Below are 25,648 nucleotides of genomic sequence, written 5' to 3' on the forward strand. Positions count from 1 at the left end.
AAAAAAAAAAAAAGATTTAAAAAAAAGGATTATTTTGATTATATTCAATTAGAAAGGTTTTACATAAACAAAACAAATGCAGCAAATATTAGAAGGGAAGCAGAAAGTTGTGAAATGATTTTTACAGCCAGTGTTTCTGATAATGGCCTCATTTCTAAAACATATGGAGAACTAAATCAAATTTATAAGAATACAAGTCATTTCCCAATTGATAAATGGCCAAAGGATATGGACAGATAATTTTCAGATGAAGAAATTAAAGCCATTTATACTTATACGAAAAAATGCTCTAAATAATGATTGATTAGAGAATTGCAAATTAAGAAAATTCTGAGGAAACACTACATAATTCTCAAATTGGCTAAGATGGCAGGAAAAGATACACAGAGAAGACAAAATTCAACAATAATTTGTTTCTAGCCAGGGCAAATGTCTTATAATTGAAAAAGTTAGATCATACATGTTCTGTAATTGCTATTCTTCACATATAACCATTCCATCTCTCAATTCTGGTTGACTCCTTGCCTGGAATGCTCTCCTCCCTCTCTGCCACCTATTTCAAGTCTCATCTAAAATCCCACTTTCTATAAGAAGCCTTTCCCAGGACTTCTTAATCATAGTGTCTTCCCTCTGAAATTATTTCTAATTCATTCAGGAGAAAGAGCACTGGGTATGGAGTCAAGAAGACTCTTCTTCCTGAGTTCAAATTTGGTCTCAGTTATTAGTTGTGTAAACCTGGGCAAGTAAAACTTAATTATTTGTCATGGTTTCCTCATCTGCAAAATGAGTTGGAGAAGGAAGTGGCAGACTACTCCAATATCTTTGCCAGGAGAACCCTAATGGGGTCCAAAGGGTCAAACACAACTGAAAAATGAATGAATAGTAACATCCAGCATATAATTCTGTTTGTATCTATTTGTTTTCATGTTATTTCATTTACTGAACCATTTGATCCTTGAGAGCAGGAACCTAGTGATTTGTTTGTTTTGACTTTTTTATCACTAGCACTTAGCATAGTGTCTGTCATGGAGTAAATGCTTCACATATACTTGTTGAATTGATTATTTAAATATTTTAATATTCAATAAATAAGTAAAGCCAAGATAGAAATGGTTAGAAAGAATTAATCTGCTTTAAAATGGACTTGTCTCTGTGCTGAGATGAATTATTTCCCAGGGCACTAAAGGAAGTTGGAGATGAGATTCCAAAGCCACTGCTGATGAAGTTTTGAGAAATGATGATGAATGGGAAAGACTGATGATCAGTAGTTGTTTCAATTTTCATAAAAGGGGAAATAATTTCAGAAACTATTTCTTTGATGCTTTGTGGATGTTTAGAAAAATGATACCATAATATTTAAAGCTTTTACTAAGAATTATTCATGTAAAATGAAAGCTTTCTTTAAAAAAAAAAAGTTTATTATACTAATACATAGGAAAACACTACAGATGGTGATCAATAACTAGTCAACCTAAAGGAAGGCTGCTGTTGAAAGGCTGTATGTCTCTGTGCTCAACTGTCTGATCTACCTTTTTTTCTCACTATACTCAAATTTCCAAGTGAAATAAAGGTAGGAGAGAGAGCTAATCTAAGAAGTGACAGAATCAACGATTTAGACAGATTGGAATATTACACAAAAACTAACAAGATCAAAGTGGGTTAGATAGATTAAAAAACTAGACTTAAGTCAATTATATCACATTTATCAGGGCCAAATATAAAGTCTTGTGTCTGGGAGTTAAAACTCATTTGTACAAATAGTTGGTTGGGCAATAATTTATGCAAAAATGTTCCTGGGAAAAATGTTTATTAAACACCTACTTTTGCCAAGGACTATGCTAAATTTTTTGCAAATATTATCTCATTTGATCCTCACAAACACCCTGGGAGATAGGCGCTAATATTATCTCTATTTATGGTTGAAAAAACTGAGTTAAGTGGGAACTGCCTAAGTCACAAGTGTCTGAATTCAGATTTGAACTCTTATCTTCCTGACTCAAGGCTCAACACTTTATCTACAATCATCCCACAGTCTCATGGAATGAAAGATTTAAAATCTAATACAGTTTTAGATAGTCCTGAGCAAAGTAGAGATAACTAGTCTTTGAGGGGAAATGTTATCTCTATTTTTCAATATTTGAAGAACTGTCATAGAGATCATACTTGTCTTGTGTTCTTTCAGGAGAAAGAACAAAACTACAATATGTTAATAAGCATTTCTTAAACATCTAGTGTGTACAGAGCATTGTGTTAGCTTCTATGGAAACATAAACTTGATCCCTGACCTAAAGAAGCTTATGGTCTGTCTGAGAGATAAGACTTGAACACTGATAGAAATACATCATGGTTGGGGTAGTTAGATGATGCAGTGAATAGAGCACAGGACTTGAGTTCAAATCTTGCCTCACTTAACACTTACTAGCTTTGTGACCCTGGGCAAGTCATTTAACCCCAATTGCCTTTCAAAATAAAGACAAAAATGCATCATGTTTCATTGCCATCTGAATGGATGTATTAGGCAATTACTGTATGCAAAGCTCTAGAGATTCAAGAACAACAACAACAACAACAACAAAAATCCTTATTTCCAAGAACTTATATCAGAGTTACATAAACACAGATTTCATTTCAACATAATTAAATTTTCTAAAGTTGAGCTACTCAATAATGGTATATAATGATTCTTTGTGAAACTATGAGGTTCGTGTCAGTGAATATATTCAAGCAAAGACTAGATGGCCATCTGTCAGAGGTGCTGTAGAAGGGATTCTCTGAATTGGGTAGAAATTTGGACTAAAGATACCTACTCTTCTAAATTGGATTGTAAGTGACTTAAGCACAGGGAATTTTCTTGCTGTTTTTTTCCTCTAGGAGTATATTGTTCTTCACTTGTTTTTAATTGATGTCTGACTCTTCATGATCCCATTTGTGCTTCTTTTGGCAATGATACTGCAATTTTTTGTCATTTCCTTTTCTAGCTAATTTTACAGATAAGGAAATTGAGGCATATAAGGTTTAAGGGATTTGTCCTGCATCACAAATCTAGTAAATATCTGAGGCTAGATTTGAACTCTGGCAGAAAAATCTCCTTGACTTCAAGCTTGCTATTCTAGCCACTGAACCATCTAGTTGTTATCTAAGAGTATATACCAAAGTATCTTTCAGAGAGCATGTGTTTAATATGCTATTGTATACATATCTATATATAATATCAACAACTCTGCTTTAATTATATTTTAGTATTCATATTTAAATGTCTAAAATTACTAGTTATTTTACCTTTATTTCTATGCATTAAAAAGCTTCATTCCAAAGTCTTTTTTTACATTCTTATATTTCTTCTTCTTTCCTAGATTTTGCATCCCTCTGACCTGTACATAATAATAAATTAATAAGTCAATAAATGTTTATTGAGTTATATTGACATTATAAAAGAGCTAATAAATGACTAACATCTATGAAGGATCAGCCACTTGAGGGTCAGTTGTTTGAAAGTGACAGGTGGGAAGTTGATCTAATGCTCCTTTTATTCCCCACCCCAATTCAGAGAAAAAGCAGATTTAAAACAAAACAAAGCAAAACAAAACAACAATAACAACAACAAAAAATGGAGTCTGTCCCAGTTGGAACAATTTTCTTGTGAATTTCTTTCCTTTAATTCTATTCCCAGTCAGTCCCATGTCCCTGAGCCAATACTAGTATTCCCAATTATATCTTCCACTTATACAAGGAAATACATGTTCAAGATATGTTCAGCTGTTTCCTTTTTTCCTCAGAATGCAAACAAGCAAAAGATAGAAAGTCTATCTATCCCATAATTGCTAATTCTTCTTAGTTCCAGGTTTCACTATATGCCCAGTGGCTGTTTTTTCAATTGTCATCATTCTTGGCCTCTGTAATTTACTCTTTTCTCATGGATAAGTTTTCTTTTTTAGGTTTTCATGATACCTTTTTTCCTTGTTCTTTTCCTATGTGACTGACTGTACCTTCGTCATCTCCTTTGGTGACTTTCCATTCAGCTCACACCCATAAATAGTGGGTGTCTCCTCAAAGTTCTACCCTGAGGTTCCTTTTCTTCTCCTTTTATACTATCTCATCAGTGGGAATCTCATCAGTGTCCATGGGCCCAATAATCTCTATTTAGATTATTTTCAGTTCTCCATATGCAGCCTTAATTTTTCTCTAGTTAGCTTTGGACACTTCAAATTAGATGTCATAGGCATCCATAGGTATCAGTATGTCCAAAACAGAAATTGTTTTTGCCCTCAAACACTCATCTTGACTACCCTCAAAAATATTTCCTTAAAGACATAAATTAACAAAAATATTTGTAGCAGCTCTCTTCTAAGGGCAAAAAAAAGGACATCAATTAGGAAATGGCTAAATAAATTGTTGTGTGTAATTGTTGTAGAATATTATTGTTCTATGGGAAATGATGAGCAGGATGCTTTCAGAAAATAACCTGGAAACTCATCTAGAATAATAGCAATGATCTAGGATGACCAGTGTGAATGACTTTGCTATTCTCAACAGTATGATGATCCACAACTACTCTGGAGGACTTATAATGAAAAATCTTACTCATATCCAGAGAAGAAACTGATTGCATCTGAATATGGATAGAATCATATTCTCTCTCTTTTTTGTTTAATTTAATTTAATTTAATTTTTTTAGAGTGGGAGAGCTATGTTTTCTTTAACAACATGACTTATATGGAAATGTTTTATATAAAAATATTTTTCTTGACCCTGATATACTCTCCAGCTATCGTGCTCTCTATCCCTATCTTCACTGCCAAATTTCTAAAACAAAATCGGCCATAATTGCCTTATCTTGTCCACTTGCTCTATAATAGCAAGAATCCCCCAAGTTTCTGCCCTTTTTACTTTTATTTTCTGTATATTCTCTTCTGGCAGTCTCATGACTTACAAATGTATAACTTCAGGCAAGAGCTCTCTTCAGGTTTTGATTCTACATGACCAACTGCTTTCTGAACATTCACCTAGATATTCTAATACCTCAAATTTAAAATGGCCAGCCTTGCACTTACCTTTTTTTCCCTTCAAACACTATTTAGTAATATAGTAATCATTAATATATAAAAATACCCAACTTTCACCACTGCCTCACCATGCTTTTTAGATGCTAGCCATTATTTTCATCTCCACTTAACTGAATCCTCCTCCCCATTTCCCAATCCTTCCATTATCTATTCATAAATGATTTTATGCCTTAACTAGTTTAATTAGTTTTTGTGCTATTTTTAGGTCATCTCTATACCATGCCACTATGCATATACTTTTTTTTATATGCCCTCTAGTTTTCCCTTTATGTTAGCTTACATTAGAATGTAAACTCCTTAAGGGAAAGCAATGTCTTTTTTGCTTGCATTTGTAATACTAAAAGTTAGTACAATGGGACACACAGTAAGTTCCTAATACATTTGTTACATTTGTTTGCAGATATTAACTATCTTTTTAAGATATCTGAAATTCTTATTACATGATCTCATTTTGTTTTTACAACCCTGGGAGAAGGAGCTAGTCTCTCCATTTTATAGATGTTAAAAATGAGTAAGGTAAAGGTTAAGTGATTTACTCATAATAACACTGCTAGAAAGATCTTAGGCAGAATTATAGCTCAAGCATTATATTCATTAAACCACCTAGTTGCCTCTAATTTTGTTGATATCACTATTCTATTGGCAACTTAGCCTTAAAACTTATCTTTGCCTTCTCTTTCTTTTTGCCCCTATCACAAATCCAAATTACTTTATAATTTTAATTACCAATGAAACTTGATTGCCAAGCTATTTAGAATATATATGAATATATTGTAAATAACCTATGATATTGGCAATTTGTTCCATCACTTCTTGGCAATGGGGGGAAAAGAAATGGAAACCATGTCAGATTTACATTATTAGGCTCATAGATTACTGCAGACGGCCTTTGTAGTCATGAAATTAAAAAAAAAAAGTTTGCTCCTTGGAAGGAAAATTATAGCAAACTGGACAACATACTATAAAGCAGGGGCATCTTGCCTACAAAGGTCTGTAAAGTCAAAACTATGGCTTTTCCAGTAACAATGAACGATTGATATGGGGGAAATTTGAAAGCAAAAGGAAAAGGGGATGGCAGAGAATGAGAGTGACATGGAACCAGCATACATAAACTTAGACTATGAGAAATAGTGGAGGATAAAAGGACTTGCTGTGCTATGATCTATAGCATCATGAAGAATTGGACATATCTGAATAAATGAACAACAACAAGAGACAGTTGATTGCATTAGTGAATGAGGAAATAGAGAAAAATAAGGGAGAAAGTTTTAAAAATAAATGTATTAATAATTATGAGAATTCACTACAGCTAACCTAATTTTCCCTAGGAAAACAGCCACATAAGACAAAAGCTAATCTCATTACTTTATCCAAATGTTGAAATCATGACTATGCAAGAATGCAATAGACTTGGTATATTGGAATTTTTCCCATGAAAACATAGAGAAGAATGTTTATGTCTCCATTTAAATCTCTTTTAAATGGTATTATCTTCCACATAAAGTTGCTTTCAACACTGTGGAAATTATGCATGAGCTTGAATCAATGCTGGAATGATTGTACAGAAATATTATACATGCAGTTCACTTTTTAAAATAAGAGTTCAGCCCCCTCATTTCATTTAGAATTCTGCAAACAACAATGACACTTTTGAGAAGCTAGGGTAATATCTTAAATCAATATTGAAGGAGGGAAACACTAATCTTTTGTTTTCTTTTAACATATTTCCTGGGGATTAATTGTTCTCTCTTGTTTTCAGCTAAATTATCTCTGTGCTTTGTTGTGTTGTGACATCTTGCTGCCTTCACAAAGTAATGTCTATAAAATATCCCACAAACTTAAAAGTGTTATAGAAAATGCTAGGTAGTATTATGATTTTTTATTATCCTTACTGTTCTTATTTTTCTCAAATGTGATAGAATTCAGATATAAATGGTGCGGCAACAAATTGATATCTCACTCTTGATCTTTTATGCATAATATTTAGTAGATGCTGTGCAGATGGATAAAGAATTTCTTTTTATATTTGTACAAAAGTGGTAGAATATAAGTTCATGTTATGAAGAGTCATTCTAAGCATTTATAGTATGTTTGTGGAGACAAATAAGATGGTAGGAATTATTATTATTAATAGAATAATCTCATTCTCATCTTTTCTTGAAGGAGTTCAGTCTCCTGCTTTTTTTATTTTACATTTAATAGTTTTGTATATCATTGCATGAGTAGGTTAAAGTAATTCTTTTTTTTTAATGAATAAAGGCATTAGAATATAAACTTACCTTTTGTAAAGCTCAGTGAAAGTAACTTCAGGAAAATTCCAATAAGTATGCATGGCAATAAGTATCTTTCCACACAATTTGTATTTCTTCTGCTATATTTCTCTCCATTTTTGACTTTTTGTTGTTTCTTTGGGATTTTTACTATGGGAATATTACTGTTTGGTATGTCAAAATCTCTCAAAATATTTTTTTTCTTAAAATTTTATGGATCAATTTTATCTCTTTGTTAAGTGATGGTTTTGTTATAATAGTTTGGTTCCAATATTATTTATTGTTCAGTTATGTGATTCCATTTGAGACTTTCTTGGCAAAGATAACAGTGGTTTGGCATTTACTTCTCCAATTCACTGAGGAACCTGAGGAAAGCACATGGTTTGTGTTTGTAAATAAGTGATTTGCTCAGGGTCACAGGCCTAGTAAGTGGCAGAGGATGGATTTGAACTCAAGAATATAAGTCTTTCTTACTCCAGGCCTACCCTACTTTCAGTACAGTTTAGCTGAAATTTCAAGAAAACTAAGCTTCTTTTGTATAATTTTATTTACCAAGTCATGTCTTAAGTACATATTTGATAGGTTTTAAATTTTTGCAGTGTTTACTGATGATAGCAGCAGAATTTGTACCATATTTTATATGTTACATTAATCAATAAATCTAGGAACATTAAGAATAATCTTTCTATAACATCTAGTGATACTGAACTGGTCCTGAATTGCCATTATGAATTGCTTTGTTTCTACAAGCAAATATGTGTGGATCAATATTTCTTCATCAACATATCACTAGTTGAATTTATGTGGATGAAGGGCCTTTTGATTTCACTCTCTTAATTAAGTCATTTTGTTTGCTTTATTCAAAGATAAGTCATTAGGTTTTATTAGACAAATCCCAAGACATGAATCTATTGTCAGCCTTTTTATTGTTTGGTGAAATGATGTCTGCTTGTTTCTGCAGTAGTTCTGTAAGTTTTTTTTTAACTTTTTTGTCATGTACTTAGAGTGTCTATAAATCTTTTTTGTCTTTTTCAATGAGGAAATTTTCATCTTTCCACAGTTACCTTAAGTGTTGAGACAAGCAAACAAATATTTTAAGCATTTATAATATTTCATTAATATTGTATGAGTTTTTGTTTGGTACTTTCCCAGTATACTATGGTCCATTTTATAGTTATAAGAATATGTTTTAAGAGAGGTACTGTTCAGGTAATAGTTGCCTTAAATGTATTCTCACTATTGAGCTCTGATTGAGAGATGGTAGTTTCTTGACATACACAATCACAGTTTTATTCTTGACAGATTTTTTTTTCTTGTATGGACAGGACAAAGATATCGTTAATTATTATTTTTATTCACTGATTATTTGAGTTCTGGATTCAAGTACAAAGCCTTCAGTACCTATCTTTCCTTGTAGTATGGTAAGACATTTATACATAAAAAATCTAAATGACATTTGATATAAATGGCAAAGGATTTCACTAGACATAAATGCTGTTAACCATATTTTTTGTGGAGTCATTTAACTTGGTGTCAACCACATACTTCAAATGGTCCATAAGTGTTCTTAAATAATTTTTTTTAACTTGGCTATTATATACACTTAGTTTTAAGAGAGATGATGCATGGATTTAAGACTAGGCAGAAGCATAAGTAGTTTAAACTGTCTGAAAGATGGTACTTTTTAATCTCAGTTCTTTACATTACTGTATTGGTGGTATGGTTAAAATAGAGATTAGTTTTCCATGTAAAAAGCTAATACTCTAATGCTTTCACTGTGCTGAAACTAATACTAGTTAAGTATAGCTAACATCCAGTGAATGAATATTTGAGTGTATTTTACACATTTATAATATGAGACATGGATGTAGAAATGCTTATAATAATCAATAATAGCATTATAAATGCTAAGATTTTTAAAAAGAGCCTGTTTGATTATTACTAAGTTGATAATACATTGATCACATGGCTTGAACTTTTTGGTTCACTTCACTGCTCTTTAGTTGAGATTTTCTTTCTCTTGTATGTTTATAGTTTTTCTATAAAGGGGATGATGGGAAAGAAATAAAAGCCATGAACACAGTATATAAAGCAGAACTGTCAAAGATGGGTAGTAGGCTGTACCTGAACACTCCCAATGTTGCCTGGATCAAATTAAAATGTAATTGGGAAAATATTTAACAAAAGAAATAATTCAATAGAACATACATTATAAATAGTACATGATTTCAAAATCAACATGCATGCCACAGGGATCTTTTTATATGGATTAGTATCTCCATTTCTGTTTGAATTTTCCACTGTTAGTATGGGCACATAATTGACATATGGAGGAATTACTAGTGTTCTCATATTTTGGAGAAATGTGGTACTTTCTGTAAAACAAACAAACAAACAAACAAACAAACCAACAACAAAAAACTAAACCAAACCAAACCAAAACAAAAAACAACACAGGCTAATTTTGTGCCTGAGATAAAACTAGAAAAATAGTTTGTTAGTAACCTGTGAATCACAATAAGGAATTTGAGCTAATAAATATGTATCTTATCTGATGACCTGTTGCTTTCCAGTTTTGCAGGGAAACTAGGATTTAGTAACCTCTTGTGATATAACTATTCTGTTGTTCTTTGCATTCATGGTTTGCAAGCTTTCAGTTTCTTGTTTGAATCAGTTTGTAATTTTCATTATATTTTACTTTTCATGTCTATCTCAACAATACAAAATCTTCCATATTCTGTTTCTTTGTGGTGTTGCTCTTGCCCTTAATTTCCTTACTTTTCAAGACACCATAATCAAGATGTTGTTGATTGAAAAGTTTATTTTGTTATTTTCTATATTATCTATTTCTTGAGCAGCTATAAACTTGGGACTTCTGTTTTCAATTGCTGATTAATCAAATCTAGAATTTCCTATATGTTTTTGTTTTCCAGATTCCTTTCTCTTTCTCTTGCATTTATAAACTAGACTAATGAAATTTTATAATCTTTTCTTGCAGAACTCTAATAGATTTTTAAGCTTATTTTTCCCATGGATGCTTTTCCCCTATCTAACTTTTTGGGAATATTCCTTAATAGTTTTACTTCTCCCATATGATTCTTACTGTGGCAACAACAGTTCTATACACTCTCTATAGTCTGAAATACTTATATTTCTTTCAAATATTGTAGAAAAATGGACTGAATCATGATGGCAATAATAGCAGCTTTTTAAAATTACTCCTGTGAAGGTAGATTCATGCTATCAAACTAAAATGCACTTTCTAAATTCCAGTCCAAGAATGCCCATTTCCTTTTCAAAGTAATTCAAGATAGTTTTTGTCATCTATTTGCAATTCTGTGTTTTTTCTGAAGTTAGCTTAACACAATATTTTCAATGATTTTGGAATCTTCACCTTTCTTCTTAAATTATATTAGTACTTTAATTACATTATTTTAGTTAATCTAGGTTTAGGGATGAAACTTTTTAAAAAATTATATGTGCTATGTGACATGGGGGGACTACTGATTAAAAAAACAAACAAAAAAAAACTTGTCTGTAACTAGCAAGATCTGATTTCAATTTTAATATGATATAATAATGAAAATATTCATATCTTTAGCTAATATTATGTATGCTAGTGATTTGTACTGAAGTATTTCTAAAATATGGGATATTGCTTATTTCTGATTTATTACAAATCTGTATTTTTCCTATGGAAGTTGAAGTTGGAGGTATTTTTTTTTCTATGTCAAACACATAATTTTGGTAATTTTGAGTGGGGTCAGTTCGTAAACAGATGCTTCTCCTTATATTTCTTAGATTTAATAGAGACAGTTATATAACATTAGCTGGTGTATTAACTCAATCAGTGATATCATGAAAATTCAACTGACTTGCATTTCCTAACAAGCCTTCACAAAAATGGCAGCTGTCCCAGAGCACATAGAGTCCTAGATATTCATCACCCTTACAGGCAGCCTATTCTTTTACCATTGCCTCCATTTTCATAAAATAGACATAAATTTGATGTTTTAGAAGGATGTTATTATTATTGTTATTATCCCAAAGTAATGCTTTTTTGGAGTGGAAGCACATTTTCAAAACCATATAGACAAGGACGGACATTTTAGCTGAGTTCTAGGATCAGTGAATAAATGATAAACAAGGTGTGCCTTCCTGGTTATGTGATCCTGTGCAAGTCATGTAACCCAAGGTTTAATTTCCTCATCTGCAAATTAAGCTAATAATATCAGGGCTATATAACTTATGGGATTTCTATAAGCATTACTTGATAAACTGGAAAACACTATACAAATGCAATGTATTATAAAATAACCACTTCATACTCATTTCTCCCCTTTCACTCTTCAACGGCATTTTCCGAACTGCAGGCTATTTTGTCCTTTTAAAAGAAATTTTATTTCATCAAGATAAAAGACAGAATCAAAGCCATTTTAAGATTCAACAGCTTTTTTTACTCCTCAATTCAATTAATAGGGTCTTTTCATAATGAACCAATAGGGTCTTTTTTGACACATGGGGTTAGATGTGGAACATTAGTCATTTTGTATCCATCCATTTTCTTAGTAAATTGCTTTCATCAGTAATATTACCCATGTTTTGGTAGATATTCTTCAAGAATCAGTGTGGATTGTGGGCTATTTTCCTCTTTTTTCTTGAAAGTACCAAAGAAAGGCCAATATCTGCCTGGAAAGTAGAAGCTGGGTGTATACCACAAGGGGATAGGGAGAAGAGACAAAAGCAAAGCTCCACTCTCATTGGAACCAATAGATAATAAGATTTTTTTAAATGACTTAAAAATATTTATTTAAACAAATAGAAAATAGAAAAAACCATTTCCATGTGCAAAACATGAAAAGTTTCAAAATATGAGAATAAATTTCCATTTCAAGAAAGCCTACATAATACTAAACATTGTGTTCAGAACTGTCCATCTTTTCTTTATTTCCTAGTATTTATTTTCTTTTGATTTCTTCTGTGCACAAAAAAGACTTTAATAGTAAGAATTAGGAGGAAGAATTTTACTAGAGGATCCCGCATACTCTAGATTACAATTGATTAACATGTAATTTTGAGACCAAAAGTTGCTACTCCTTCAGAAGTTTATGCTTTCTTTTCCTCCTTTTATAGAAAGTTGTAAATCGTGTGTTTGAAAATAGTGATTCTGTCTCAGGATAGTGGGACTTAATGGTTGCTTTTTTAGGCATTTCAATTTTAGATACCTCTTTTAGAAAAAAAATAACATTTTTGTGTAATATTGTAACCATCATGATTAAAAAAGAGGATGGATGTGCTATGTACCAAGACTGGAATTTAAAAGCTAAGACAAGTGAGAAACCACTTCAACCTTAAAATGTAGTCACTGTCAGACTCCCTTGACATGAGTAGTCCAAGTATACACTGGCAGATTTTATATTAAATTTTTATTAACAATTTACATCACCTTTAGTTTTAAGCATAAATTCCTTTCCCTAACAAATAAGATATCCCTTTTAAAGAAAAGAATAAAGATATAATAAAGTAGTTAAAATCAATTTAGTCTGACAGTTCTTACAATATTCTACAATCATAGTTCCATACTCTTGTTTAAAAAAAATAAAGGGAGGGAGATACATTTTATCATCCCTTCTCCAAGGCCAATATTGGTCATTTTAGCTATCCAGAGCATATTTAATTTTTATCTTAATTTACATTGTTTTATTTAACATAGATTTATTATCCTTGTTTTGCTTCCTTCACTTTGTATCAAGTCATATAAATCTTCCTATATAACTTTATACTTATCATAATCATTGACTTTTATGATACAGTAATATTTCATTATATTCCTATACCATGTTTATTCATTTCCTAACCAATACACATTTACTTTTTTCATGTTTTGTTTATTTAGCTTTTTTGCTACTATAAATGTTTTGCTATATATAAATGTTTCTTTTAAAGACAAGGATCTTTGGATCAAAGATCATTTTAGTTACTTTCGAAACATTATTTCTGATTATTTTCTAAGTAAAGGCAGATCAATTCCTAGGTCTTTAACTTTTAGAGGATCTGTAGTACCTGTCTTCAAAAAAATTTTAGATGATTATTAGGGATGATGTAGAAGTAATTTCTGCTTGGGTATGGACTAGACAATATGGTCTTGAGATCCTTTCTGATTCAGATTTTGTGTCAGTGAGAGATTTGCAAGACCTATGTTCTACTCTTGCTCTTTCCCAGTGAGCGGTATGGCCTAAGGCAAATCACCAACTGGCCTTAGATTTTTCATTTATGAAGAAAGGACACTGGACCAAATAATTACCGAGAGCCAATCCAGCTCTAAAAATACTGTTTTTAATTACATGCCTTACTAAGAAAATTTAAATTGATCTCTCCTCAATTTGGTCTTGTGTTATGAGAAAATTCTATATTCATTATCTTAGAATCTTATTATCAATAAACATATTGACTTCTTTTCTATTCCAAAATATTATTTTAAAAAATCATACTTTTAGATAGTTTTCTTTGGAAAGTTTCAAACTATAGCTTTTAAAAAAAAAAATCAGGAGAATTTCACTTTTCTTCCCTGCTCTTTTTGCAGGTTTACACCCACATAATCCTGTGGCTTGGATACTGCTGTTCCATTCTCTTTCTAACTCATATACCAGCTGGAGCTTTTTGTTTAGTTTTGTTAGCAATGCATTTTTCATCTCATCTACGGTGCTCTCAGGACCCCAAGAACCTTCAGAAAATAAGACGCCCCTGTGGAAAAATGTGACAGTGATTCTCATTCTTCTCATATGACTTGCAGTGGTTGTGATTTTAGTGGGAGCTCCCCAACCAAAAAGAGGGTGTAGGGGGGTTGGTTTTGAAGGCCTATTCTTTTCAATTTATAACCCAAAGCACAAGTGAACCTGAAGTAGCTCAGACAATTAAAGAAAAAAGCTTTTATAGATCCATGTAATAATGAGCACTCCAATGGTACTTTAAAGTTTGTAAAACTTTTCACATATATTATTTCATTTGAGTCTCTTAATATGAAGTAGGTAGTTTAATAATAATAATACTATAGATATTGTTACCAAGGAAACTAAAATTTAGAGAGGTTAAGAGACTTGCCATAGTCACATCTAGTAAGTATTACTGGTAGGACTTGATGCTAGGACTGGATTCATACTATCCTGATCCCATATCTCAGAAGTATCCTGAAATGTAAAAGTATCTAGGGTTGCTACAGAGGCAACTCCTAAATATTCTCATGAGATTTACTTTAACACCAAGGATGCCTCTCACCGATACTACCTTCAAGATTTGGATTCTTCCTGAGGGGAAAGAGGAGGGACATAGTGGTGTAAGACCCTTTTCACTGGACTTGCACTATCCAAATAACTTACAGTTGCAGAGGGTAAAGTCTAGGGCTTTTCTTTCCCCTATATTTTGGCTTACTCGCTTGCACTTCCTCCAGCCTATGGACCATGGCTCTTTTTTCTCACTAAGAAGTCAGAACTCAGGAATTCTGTCACATCTCTATCCTCATTCCTGATGAGAGAGATTCTAAAATCCTTTTTTCTTAAAAAGGTTGATGTTACTGAGACAATCTTTTCCTTTTTCTCTCTACTATGCTGGGTCCTGTAATTTTTAAACTTGGGGTTGTAAAGAGGTATTTCCCAGATATACTCATGTCTTTCTAGAAGGCTGGTTTTCTGAAATTGTGGTGCAGTCATTATTTTCATGCTCTATGAATGAAAGTACAAGTAAACTTCATATGATTCTACTTCAGAGCTGCCACTTGAAATTGGAGAGGGGGTTAGAGTTTGGAAGAAATCAAATGTAAGCATGTGCCTAGGCTTCTCAGTGATCTCAATGAAGCTTTGTGGGATTCTGGTCAGTTCTTCAAAAAAAGCAAAAAGGAAATAAATGACATTAACTAAGTCACTTTTTAAGGGATTAATTGATTTACAATAGCCTAGGCCAATGAATTCATTAATGTGACCTCTTCCCCTTTTCCCTCCCCAAAGGAAGCTTATTATATTATATCTCATTTCATTGATCATGAAACTATGTTGATCAATTCCAGTTTGAGCCCAAACTTCTAAAAATGGAATAGTTATCAGAGCGTAAGCAAACTAAATTTTCTTTCCAAAAATATTAGAGAATTTGGAGTTTGATTAGAGAATCTGAGTTTCATTGGTTATTTACTATATGATCTTGGACTAATTAAACTTTCTGGGATTCTTTCAGTTCTGAGTCCTCCCCCTGCCTCCCCATCTCTTACTAATTGACAAAGACTTGCCAATAAAGAGTTAGAATTTAAACACAGGGAACAATGTCCTCTCCATTAAACTAAACTTCCTCTTATCTAAGCATAAGAAACATGTAAGTGTCTAAACACTAGCCTTTGAACACATTAAGCATGTATGTTATAGAAGGAAGGAAAAGATGGGAATTGGGGGATAAATGGTCCAATAACTGATCCTAAGATTTACTTAATGCAACATTGTTTTTCTTTTTCTCACAATACCTTGGGAGACACAAAGGGATATAATTCCTTTTCCTTAGTGAGTCATTTTTTTTCCCAGTTGGAAAAAAAAAAAAAAAGCCCTAAATCTTAGGAAGGCTGAGTTGCTGGTCAAAGATCATACTAAGTAGTAGTATATACCAAATACAGGATCTCTGATTCCAGAAATCCTGACTCACTAAATCCACTTGCAATTTTAAGTGACATGAATTTTTAAACATTTAGCTAAAATATAAAATGGACTTTGAAGTTTACATTGTGATTAACTCTGGAAACCCTTATAATGAAAGTCTCATGTTTTCTAATTCAGGATTTCTTAAACATTCCCCACTCATGTCCCTTTTTTGTCTGAGAAATTTTTACATGACCTTCACAGTTATGTGATCCCATGTGTGGTCATAAGCTTTAAAAACTTTGTTCTATTTAAACCTTTTGTTCTATTTAAGTATCTCAGAAATATCAGTGAAAATTTCAGCTATTCAAGTTTAAAATTGTATTAAGACTTTTGGGAAACTTCATAGAATGATGACAGAATTTCCTGGCTGATGACAAGACAATGATTTTTTTTATATTTATTGTGTCTTACCTTTAGTATGTATTAAGCTTACTGAAATTGTATGATATTCAATGTCACTTTAGAAAATCATTGCCAAAATTTAGAAAGTTAAAAAAAAACACATGCTAATTAATTTTGATATTTATTAGAGAGAATAAACTGAATTATTATAAACAGTAAAATAATGAAACAAGAATCATGAATCACAAATGTGTGCTTTTCTTCATTTTCATAAAATGCTTGATCTCATTTGGAAAAGCTGAATTTGATTAATTTAAATTAAGCACCAACCTGCTTTGCTGTCCTTCAAATGTATGTAGCTTCTGTGAAAGGCATATTGGGAGAATTTTTTTTTTACAATGATTCTACCAATGAAGGTCTTACAATTTTCATATGAAATGAACAGTCACAATTATCACTAAAATAGCATTTAAAATACAAAAAAGAAAACATTATTTGATTTTTTTTCCCCAAGCCACAGTGGGTGGTTTGGGAATAAATAGCTTTTAGACACTGAATATTTTTTGAGTGATATCATGTGGAAAATTTACCTGCCCTAGTGATCTCCAGTCCAAGCTGGCACTACCAATGTAAATGTGCTGTTTATCAACGATCCAGAAGGATGATTGGAGCCGACCTTTGTTGTAAGCATTCATGTCAATGTATGTCACCTCTGCACCTAGGAGTTCAAAGACATAATATTAACAATCTCTATTTAAGGATCCACAATGAAATTCAGAGGGGGAAAAATAATGTATCTCTACAACTATTAGACATGTTTGAAGAAAAACTCTAAATATCTATATGGAAATTTCATTACTTATAAAGGACATGTTAATTTTATATTTATTTATTTAAAAATTTTAAGAAAGTTTTTTTATTTTCAAAACATATGCACAGATAATTTGATAACATTGGCATTTGCATAGTCTTGTGTTTCAGATTTTTTCCTCCTTCCCCCTGCCCCCTCCCCTAGCTGGCAAGCAATCCAATATATGTTAAACATGTTATAGCATATGTTAAATCCAATATCTGTAAGCATATTTATAGAATTTTCTTGTTGCACAAGAGAAGTCAGATAAAAAATAAAGTAAATGAGTAAGAAAACACAATGCAAGTGAACAAAAGAGTGAGAATGTTATGTTGTGATCCACATTCAGTTCCTACAGTCTTCTCTCTGGGTGTAGATGGCTCTCTTCATCATAAGGTCATTGGAACTGACATCAATCATCTCATTGTTAGAGTCACATTCATCAGAATTGATTGTCATTTAATGTGTTCTGGCAACATCTGTATTATTTTTATTGGTCATTATTTACACTCCATGTAGTTGACCACCTTATATCCATTTGGTAACATCTCTGCTTTGCCATTTCTCTTAGCATGGAGTAAAGTACATTATTTAATATAAAAGTACATTTTAAAATCAATTTTAGGATTTCTCTGTTGATTTTCTACATGAATCACTTTCATATTTACTTGTGATATTTGTATGTGAAGGGAAAGAAAACCAAAATCCTTAGTGTTTGCATTTCAGTCTTGAATATAAAATATCATAGTAATCGTATTAAGTCTGAAATGTTAAATTAAAAAAATTGTAGGGTTGACATAAAATTCTAATTAGTAAGTTTAGTTAAACAAAAAAGGTGATTTTGTCCTTTTAGAAAATGCCTTTAATATCAATGTATTTAGTTGGTTCTCTCACAAAGCATCTTTGAAGGGAAGAGATTTATTTAATAAACATGCATTTAACATTCATTTTCAAAAGATTTATTTGAGAAAATTCACTTTTTTGTTTTCTTATTTTAAATATCTCCCAAATTTAAATAGAAAAAAAGTATAGTGCAGTATCTTGATGCATATATATATATATATATATATATATATATATATATATATCAATATCACATGGCCCTCTTAAGAGATTTTTACCTTCTTGATACATGACACTCTTGTCCACAAGTAGCTGTGAATATATAACATTACATAGTATATCCATCAGAGAACTAGTAGATTACAGGTGCTGAAACATTTTTTAATCTGATCACCACTTATTTAACTGACGGATGAATTTCTCAGTCGAGCATTTTGACCATCAAAAGATATGAATTTGACATAGTATATGATAAATGGTCCTTGTGCTTACTTTCTGGTTACTTACTATTTTATTAATAGTTTAAAAACTATTACTTTAAGTCTTATTACACAGCCAAGAATCCCAAGAGAGCATGATGTTTAGCACAAAAATGTCAACATGGGAAGAATGGATTAAGCCGTTACTTAAAGATGAAAAAAAAATTGCTGTAGTTTTTGATAGTCAACCTAACAGAATCTCAGCAGTGGGTAATTACAAAATCTCAGGATTAGAGGGGACTTCAGTGGCCATCTGGTCCAGCTACAACCTGAAAAATCTCTTTTCCATCATATCTGACAAATGGTCATCCAGCCTTTTCTTGAAGACCTTTAAAGACCTCAAGAGGAGTCTATTATTTTGAGATATTTCTAATAGTAAGGCTTTCCTTTCCTTATTAGAAGTTGAATTTATCTATCTGCATTTTTGCCAATGTACCTCCTTATTCAAGCTAAATATTTCCCATTTCTTTAACTAATGAATCAATCAACAACCATTTATTAAATGTCTACTATTTTGCGTGCACTAGGAATGCAAAGGCAAAAATGGAGTCCTTTTTCTCGAGGAGTTAAATTTTTTTTGGGTGGAAGAATATGTAGTCATGTCAACTAATATTTATTAGGCACTATTGTTTGCCAAGCTAATATAAGAAAACAAAAAATACAAATACTAGCTAATTTGATGGAGAACTATTCATGTCTGGATAAGTTAGGAAAAGCCTGACATATGACATGATAATTGAGTTGAGTTTTGAAGGAAACTAGAAATTGTAAGAGTCAGAAGATAAAGGGACAGTTTGTGTCATGATAGAAAAATGGAGAATCTTCTGTGGGGAATAGCAAGAAAGTCAGTTTGACTGCATCAAAGAGTGTGTGAAAGGAAATAATTAGGATTAAAACTAAAATATTAGGAATAAAAAGGTAGTCCAGGACAAGGTTGTAAAGAATCTTTAAATACCAAAGGTGGGAAGTCATTAAATCTTCACAGACAAGCTAATGTCAAAGCTGGACCTATTAGGAATATCACTGTGAAAGCTTAATGAAGGATATCTTAGAGAAAACAGAGACTAGGCAGTGTGTAACTAGGATACTACTCACGTGAGATGGAGAAGAGGGTCTGAAATCCAATTTATTCCATCACAACATTATCTTATGATCTTTTTGCAATCTTGATTACCTGTCTCAGTATTCTTTTTACCTCATCAATGTCCTTCCTAAAATGTGGTCCTAGAACTGAACACAATTCTCTTGTGTTCTGATTAGGGCAGTGCAGATTAGAATTGTCACCTCTATAGTTTTGAACATGGACAGCTAGGTAATAGAGTAAATAGAGTGGTGGACCTGACCTGAGTTCAAATCTAAGCTCAGGAAGACCCATCATCTTGAGTTTTAATCTAGTTTGAGATACTTATTAGTTAGGTAACTCTGGACAAGTCACTTAAACCCAACTGCCTCAGTTTCCTTATCTGTAAAATGAGCTGAAGAAGGAAATAGCAAACTATTCCAGTATCTGCCCCTCCCCCCAAATCCCAAATGAGGTAAGGAAGAGTCAGACACTTCTAAAACAACTGAACAATAACAAATAAGAAATAATGAGCAGGATGGTCTTTACAAAATGGAGGCAATAGCTGTATAAATTTGGAAAGAAGTTATGGAATTGTACTTTCTGTTTCCTTAGTTTCTAGATTAGTTAGTTTTCCTTAGTTCCTAGATTTTTCTTCTAGTGGATACTATGTGCTATAGTACACATATTAATAAGTCAGTGACTTTAATCCCATGCCTGGCTAGATAACATCAGTGGGACTAATGGATTTTCTTTTTAAATAACATAACTCCAGCCAAAGAAGGGTAACTCAAGGATGATTTAAAGAACCTAGAAAAGAACTGTTACTTAAAAAGAGATGTCTAATGAGATATGTAAGATATTTTTGAAACAAAAACCAAAGAGAGAAATTATAGCTAAATTGAGACATTTAAGTCCTTGTCACTTTAATGAGTCAATACTTTCAGAACAAATTCTTTCTTTAATGTATTATTTTATTTTTTCTTCAATTACATGTAAAATTTTTTTCAACATTTGTTTTAAAATATTTTTTTAAGTTCCAATTTTTCTCATTTCTTTCCCCCTCATTGAAAAGACAAGCAAATTTGATTATTAGGTTATACATGTGCAGTTATGAAAAACATATTTCCATGTTAAATATGTTGAAAAAGATGCTGACAAAAACCAAGAAAAATAAAGTAAGCAAAAAAGTATGCTTGATCTGCATTCAGACCCCATCAGTTCTTTCTCTGGAAAAGGAAAGTATTTGTTATCATAAATCCTTCAGAATTGTCTAAAATTATTATATTACTGAGAATAGTTGTTATTTACAGTTGACCATCATGCAGTACTGCTATTACTGTATACAATGTTCCCTTGGCTGTGTTCATTTCACTTTACATCAGCTCATCTAAGTCTTTTCAAGTTTTCCTGAGAGCATCCTGCTCATCATTTAATGTAGTTAAATAGTATTCCATCATAATCATAATACAATAAGGTCTTGAGCCATTCTCAATTGATGGATATCCTTTTAACTTACAATTCTTTGCCACCACTAACAGAGCTGCTTAAATCTTTTTGTACATACAAATCCTTTTCCTTTTTGTTTTTTGTTTCTTTGGAAGACAGGATGGAATTGCATGATCAAAGGGTTTTATAGACCCCTGGGCATAGTTCCAAAGTGCTCTATGGAATGATTAGATCAGTATACAACTTCATTAACAGTACATTAGTGTCTCAATTTTCCTATATCCCCTCCACCATTTTTAATTTCCCTTTTCTGTCATATTAGCCAATCTAATAAATGTAGTGTGGTAGTTCAGAGCTATTTTAATTTGTATTTCTCTACTCAATAGTGTTTCAGAGCATTTTTTCATATGATAACAAATAGCTTTAATTTCTTTGAAAACTGCCTCTGAATATCATTTGACTATTTATTAATCAAGGAGCAATCAGAACAAAATCTTAGTAAATATAAACAGATGACCCAATATGACCTTTTCTGAAATCCAGCTAAAAATTTCGAAATATCTTAGTCTGAAGAAGTGACTATTTATAGAATTTCAGTGAATAATGGCAAAAACAAAAAAGCAGCAAAAGACTTCAGATCTCTGATCAGCTCAATAACAAATTGTTATTATAGATGACTGATGGTGAACCATTGCCTATTCTCTTTTTGTCAGAGGAAGACTGTTAGTACTGCTGTCATACAGGTCAATTTTTTTTTTTTTTGATAATCTTTTCTCCATTCATTCTATCTTTTTACTTCCTCATATTTTTTTTCTTCATCTTTTAACCATAGAGAATAAGTGTTCTCTTTCTAAAATAAGTAGCCCCCTCACACATCCTCTTCTCTGAATTTATTTTCCTATCTGCTAATCCTTGTTCTTTCTTCTTATCTGCTCACAGTGCTGCTGTTTATCCTATAATAACCACTTTTTGAGGCACTATTTACCATATCCAATATATATATGGAACATGTAAGTTTCCTAGTTGATAGGTTCAGCTCTTTTTTTTGGGGGGGGGTGGACCAGAACCTGTGATTTTATTGGTAAAAGGAGCTTCTAAGGAAGAAACTCCATCTAGGAAGGTAAATTAGTATCTGTTCTTCAACATAGAGTGTTAGATCATTTCCTCAGTCACTGAGAGATCAGTTTCAGGTTCATATATCCAATGTACATCAGAAATGGGGCTTGGATCCAGGTCTTCTTAACTTCATGCCACTATCTTCCCAACAAGCTTAGAATTTCAGGATATATCCTCTAGTTATCTTTCTATAGATTTATAATATGCTTTCTTTAAATATTGTTGAACTACAAATAACTCCCAAGAAAAGAGATAAATAATACCTCCCTCAGTTTTAGATTTGGCAAATAACTATGGCAATTATTGATCTAGCAGTGTCAGAAATAATGATTTGTTCTACTTTTCAAATTATATTATTATATTACTCAAAAATTTATGCCATTCTCCCACACCTTCTGACCCTTCAACATCTCAAAGGATATTATGTATGACTCAGATATTAATTGTATTTAACCCTTTTTATATTTGGAAAGAGCAAAAGTTTAGTTGTATGGAAGAAAAAGAGAAGGATATATGTGTATACACACATGGATGTGTGTGTGTGTATGTATATATATATATATAATATATATATATTATATATATATATATATCACATTACTTATGAGAAGAGAAGGAAAGCTTATATGGTTTTGGAATGGGAAGCCAGTGAAAAATCTCAGAAAAAACAATCGTTATTTAGGGAAAAATTAATTAAATTTTAATTAATAAAAATTACAATTACATGTAAAGTTAGCACAAAGTGAGAGCAAATTATTATCTGCTTTTCATTTATAATAGCTACTAATTAATAGAAGCTCCAGGCAGTGAGATCCACAAACTAATATTTTAATATGATTAATCAATATTTATGCAGATAAATCTGGATACTTCCTTAGATGTTTTGCTTTTCTTTTTTAAATAACAAGATGTAACCAGAAGAAATTAGTTAAGGAAAAGTATGATAGATATAAATGAAGATGAATATCAGGAGATAGAACTTTATGAACCTCAAGGCAGATTTAAAAAGAGAGAGGGAATTCTAGCTTTGAGAGAGATCATATAAAAAATAAAGGGGATCTGGCCTATGAATTTTGGTTGTTGCAAAATAGCTACTGCTATTCTTGAGAGCCTGCTGGTGCCCCATTTTCTATTCAGCAAACAATAAGGCTGACCTGAATAGGCACTCTCTTATACCACCCACACAAGCACAGTGTTATAAGACATAGGCTTTGTCTAGTACAGAAGTGAAGTCCAGCTGACTGTGTGGCTATCAGGTGAGAGATGCAAATTATTTAAACCGGGCATTTGCAGACTGAAAACCTATTTGCATATTAGCATGTTTTAGAACTGCTCTTCTGTTTCTCATAATATTTCACATTTATATAGTATTTTAAAGTTTCCAATGTTCTTCATAATCAAGATTATAAGATGCAACATTGTACAATAAAGTGAACACTGGATTCATAGTCAAAGTCTGGGTTCAAATCCCAGTTCTCCAGTTTCTTAGTGTGATGGCTTTGGGGAATGTAACTGAACCTCTCTAGAGTCTCTGAAACTGTGTCTTCATTTACAATCCACATAAGGACTAGGATTTCTTTTTGTCTTCATATCCCCAGCACACTAAGTGGCAGAGAGTGGATATTTTACAAATTCTTGTTAATGGGTCTATAGAAGGGGAACAATATATGTGAACCTGATAGGGTTCTAGGAGGATCACATGATAAAGTGCATATGAAATGTTTTTAAAAACCATAAATATTAAATAAATGTAAGTTGCTAATTATCATCACTATCATTATAATTTCATTTTCTTACCTTTTTTTTGATAAAGTTTAGATAGAAAGGTTACTGAGATGGAAGCCTTGCCTGGAAAAAACCAAGGTTTATTTATTTATTACCTCCTTTCACTGATCCAAGCTAATACCTAAATTTAGCTTTTAACCTGTATTATTGTTTGGCATATATTAAGAATTTTATACTCATTGAATCCAAATTAAAATTCGACATCAGCAGACAAAATTTTGATATATAATAGCTAGCATTACATTTTGCAAAGAGCTTTAAAAATATCTCATTTGATCATAAAAAATATCTTAAGGTAGGTGGTGTTATGATCCCTGCTTTATAGTTGGGAAAACTGAGGCAGACAATATTTAAGTAATTTGCCCAGGGTCACTTGCTAGTAACCATCTGGGGCTGAATTTTGAACTAAAGTTTTCCAGATTCAGTTATCTATCTCTCATTGATTATATTATAAAATACCTACTTTTAAATATGCTTTTTCAGTGCAACCATATAATTTGATCCAGCCATAAATATCAAGTGACAACTATGAGATTTTGATAAGACCTTTCTATTACTTTAATAGTCCTATTTAGTTCTATTTAAGAGTTATGATAAAATAATTTAAGTCTAGGTAGAATCATATTGAACTTAAACTGTCTACATGAAAAAGGCAATGTTTTATATCAATGGTTCTTGACATTGTAATGGTGGCATGATTTCAATAGACAACCATCTTCTATATGGATATCAAATACATGAGTGTTTTCATTATTTTTCACACACACACATTTGTATTTGATGTATGTGTGTGTATGTATATGTATATAGTTGCTTTATATGACCAAGCCATAATTGTAAACTAAATCAAAGGATTTCTGATTATAAGTGAAAGTACAATAAATATAAGCTCCTTTTAGGTAAATTAGGTAAATTAGTAAATTAGTAATGATGGAAATAATAAACAAATTGTTCTTGATAATCTAGCAATTTTCTGCTCCTTACCAAAATATTCTATGCAGTTACAGGTTGTTGATTTTTTTAAAAGTCATATGATCCATGAATGCTTTGTATGACATAAATAAATAATTGACTTCTATTTTGAGAGGTCATTAATCTTTGCATCCTTCAATAATAAATATATAATGCTGCTTGTTAAATTTTATATATATATATATATATATTTAATACACATAAACATACACACACACACACACACACACACACACACACACACATATATATATATATATATGTGTATTAGGCTTGTATCAGAGAGAAAGATGGAATGATACTTTACTAGTAATTCCTATAGTCTAGAATTCTTAAATTAGTAATTATATGTACTTCTCAGAACTGATACTTTCCAGATTTTGCAAAAATAATTAAGAATATCAGTTATTTCCCTTTGTTTATCCATTCTATCTTATATTAATAGTACATAGATATTCCATTCTATATTTAATTTGTTAGACTTTCATGTTGTAGGAATTCTTTTGATCAGGAAATTTTTTCCTCCAGGGATTCTTTGTCTATTCTTTTTCCAGTGAATTTCTTTTAATTCTCCACACTGTTTTGATTACTGGTATCACCTTAAGCTTCTAATTTTTATTTTGCTGATTAGGAATATAAAGAATTATTTGTTTTCCTGTTGTCTCCATTATATTTCGAACTTCAGAGTAGGAACTCTCTTTTGCCTTTCCTTTGTAGCCCCAGAACTAAGCACATAGTAAGTTC

The 25,648-nt window shown here is 31.7% G+C and overlaps 1 protein-coding gene across 4 annotated transcripts in view; it reads right to left on the reverse strand.

Annotated features, from left to right (window-relative positions):
* Positions 1-25,648, reverse strand: part of PLD5 (phospholipase D family member 5) — a 427,293-nt gene that overhangs the window by 77,295 nt on the left and 324,350 nt on the right. For all 4 annotated transcript variants that reach the window (XM_074262516.1, XM_074262519.1, XM_074262517.1 and 1 more), the window contains one exon: positions 16,941-17,068. In XM_074262516.1, the coding sequence (XP_074118617.1) occupies positions 16,941-17,068 (128 nt within the window). The remainder of the gene's footprint in view (positions 1-16,940; positions 17,069-25,648) is intronic.

Source organism: Sminthopsis crassicaudata, chromosome 4, assembly GCF_048593235.1.
Source record: "Sminthopsis crassicaudata isolate SCR6 chromosome 4, ASM4859323v1, whole genome shotgun sequence".
NCBI classification, from domain to species: Eukaryota; Metazoa; Chordata; class Mammalia; order Dasyuromorphia; family Dasyuridae; genus Sminthopsis; species Sminthopsis crassicaudata.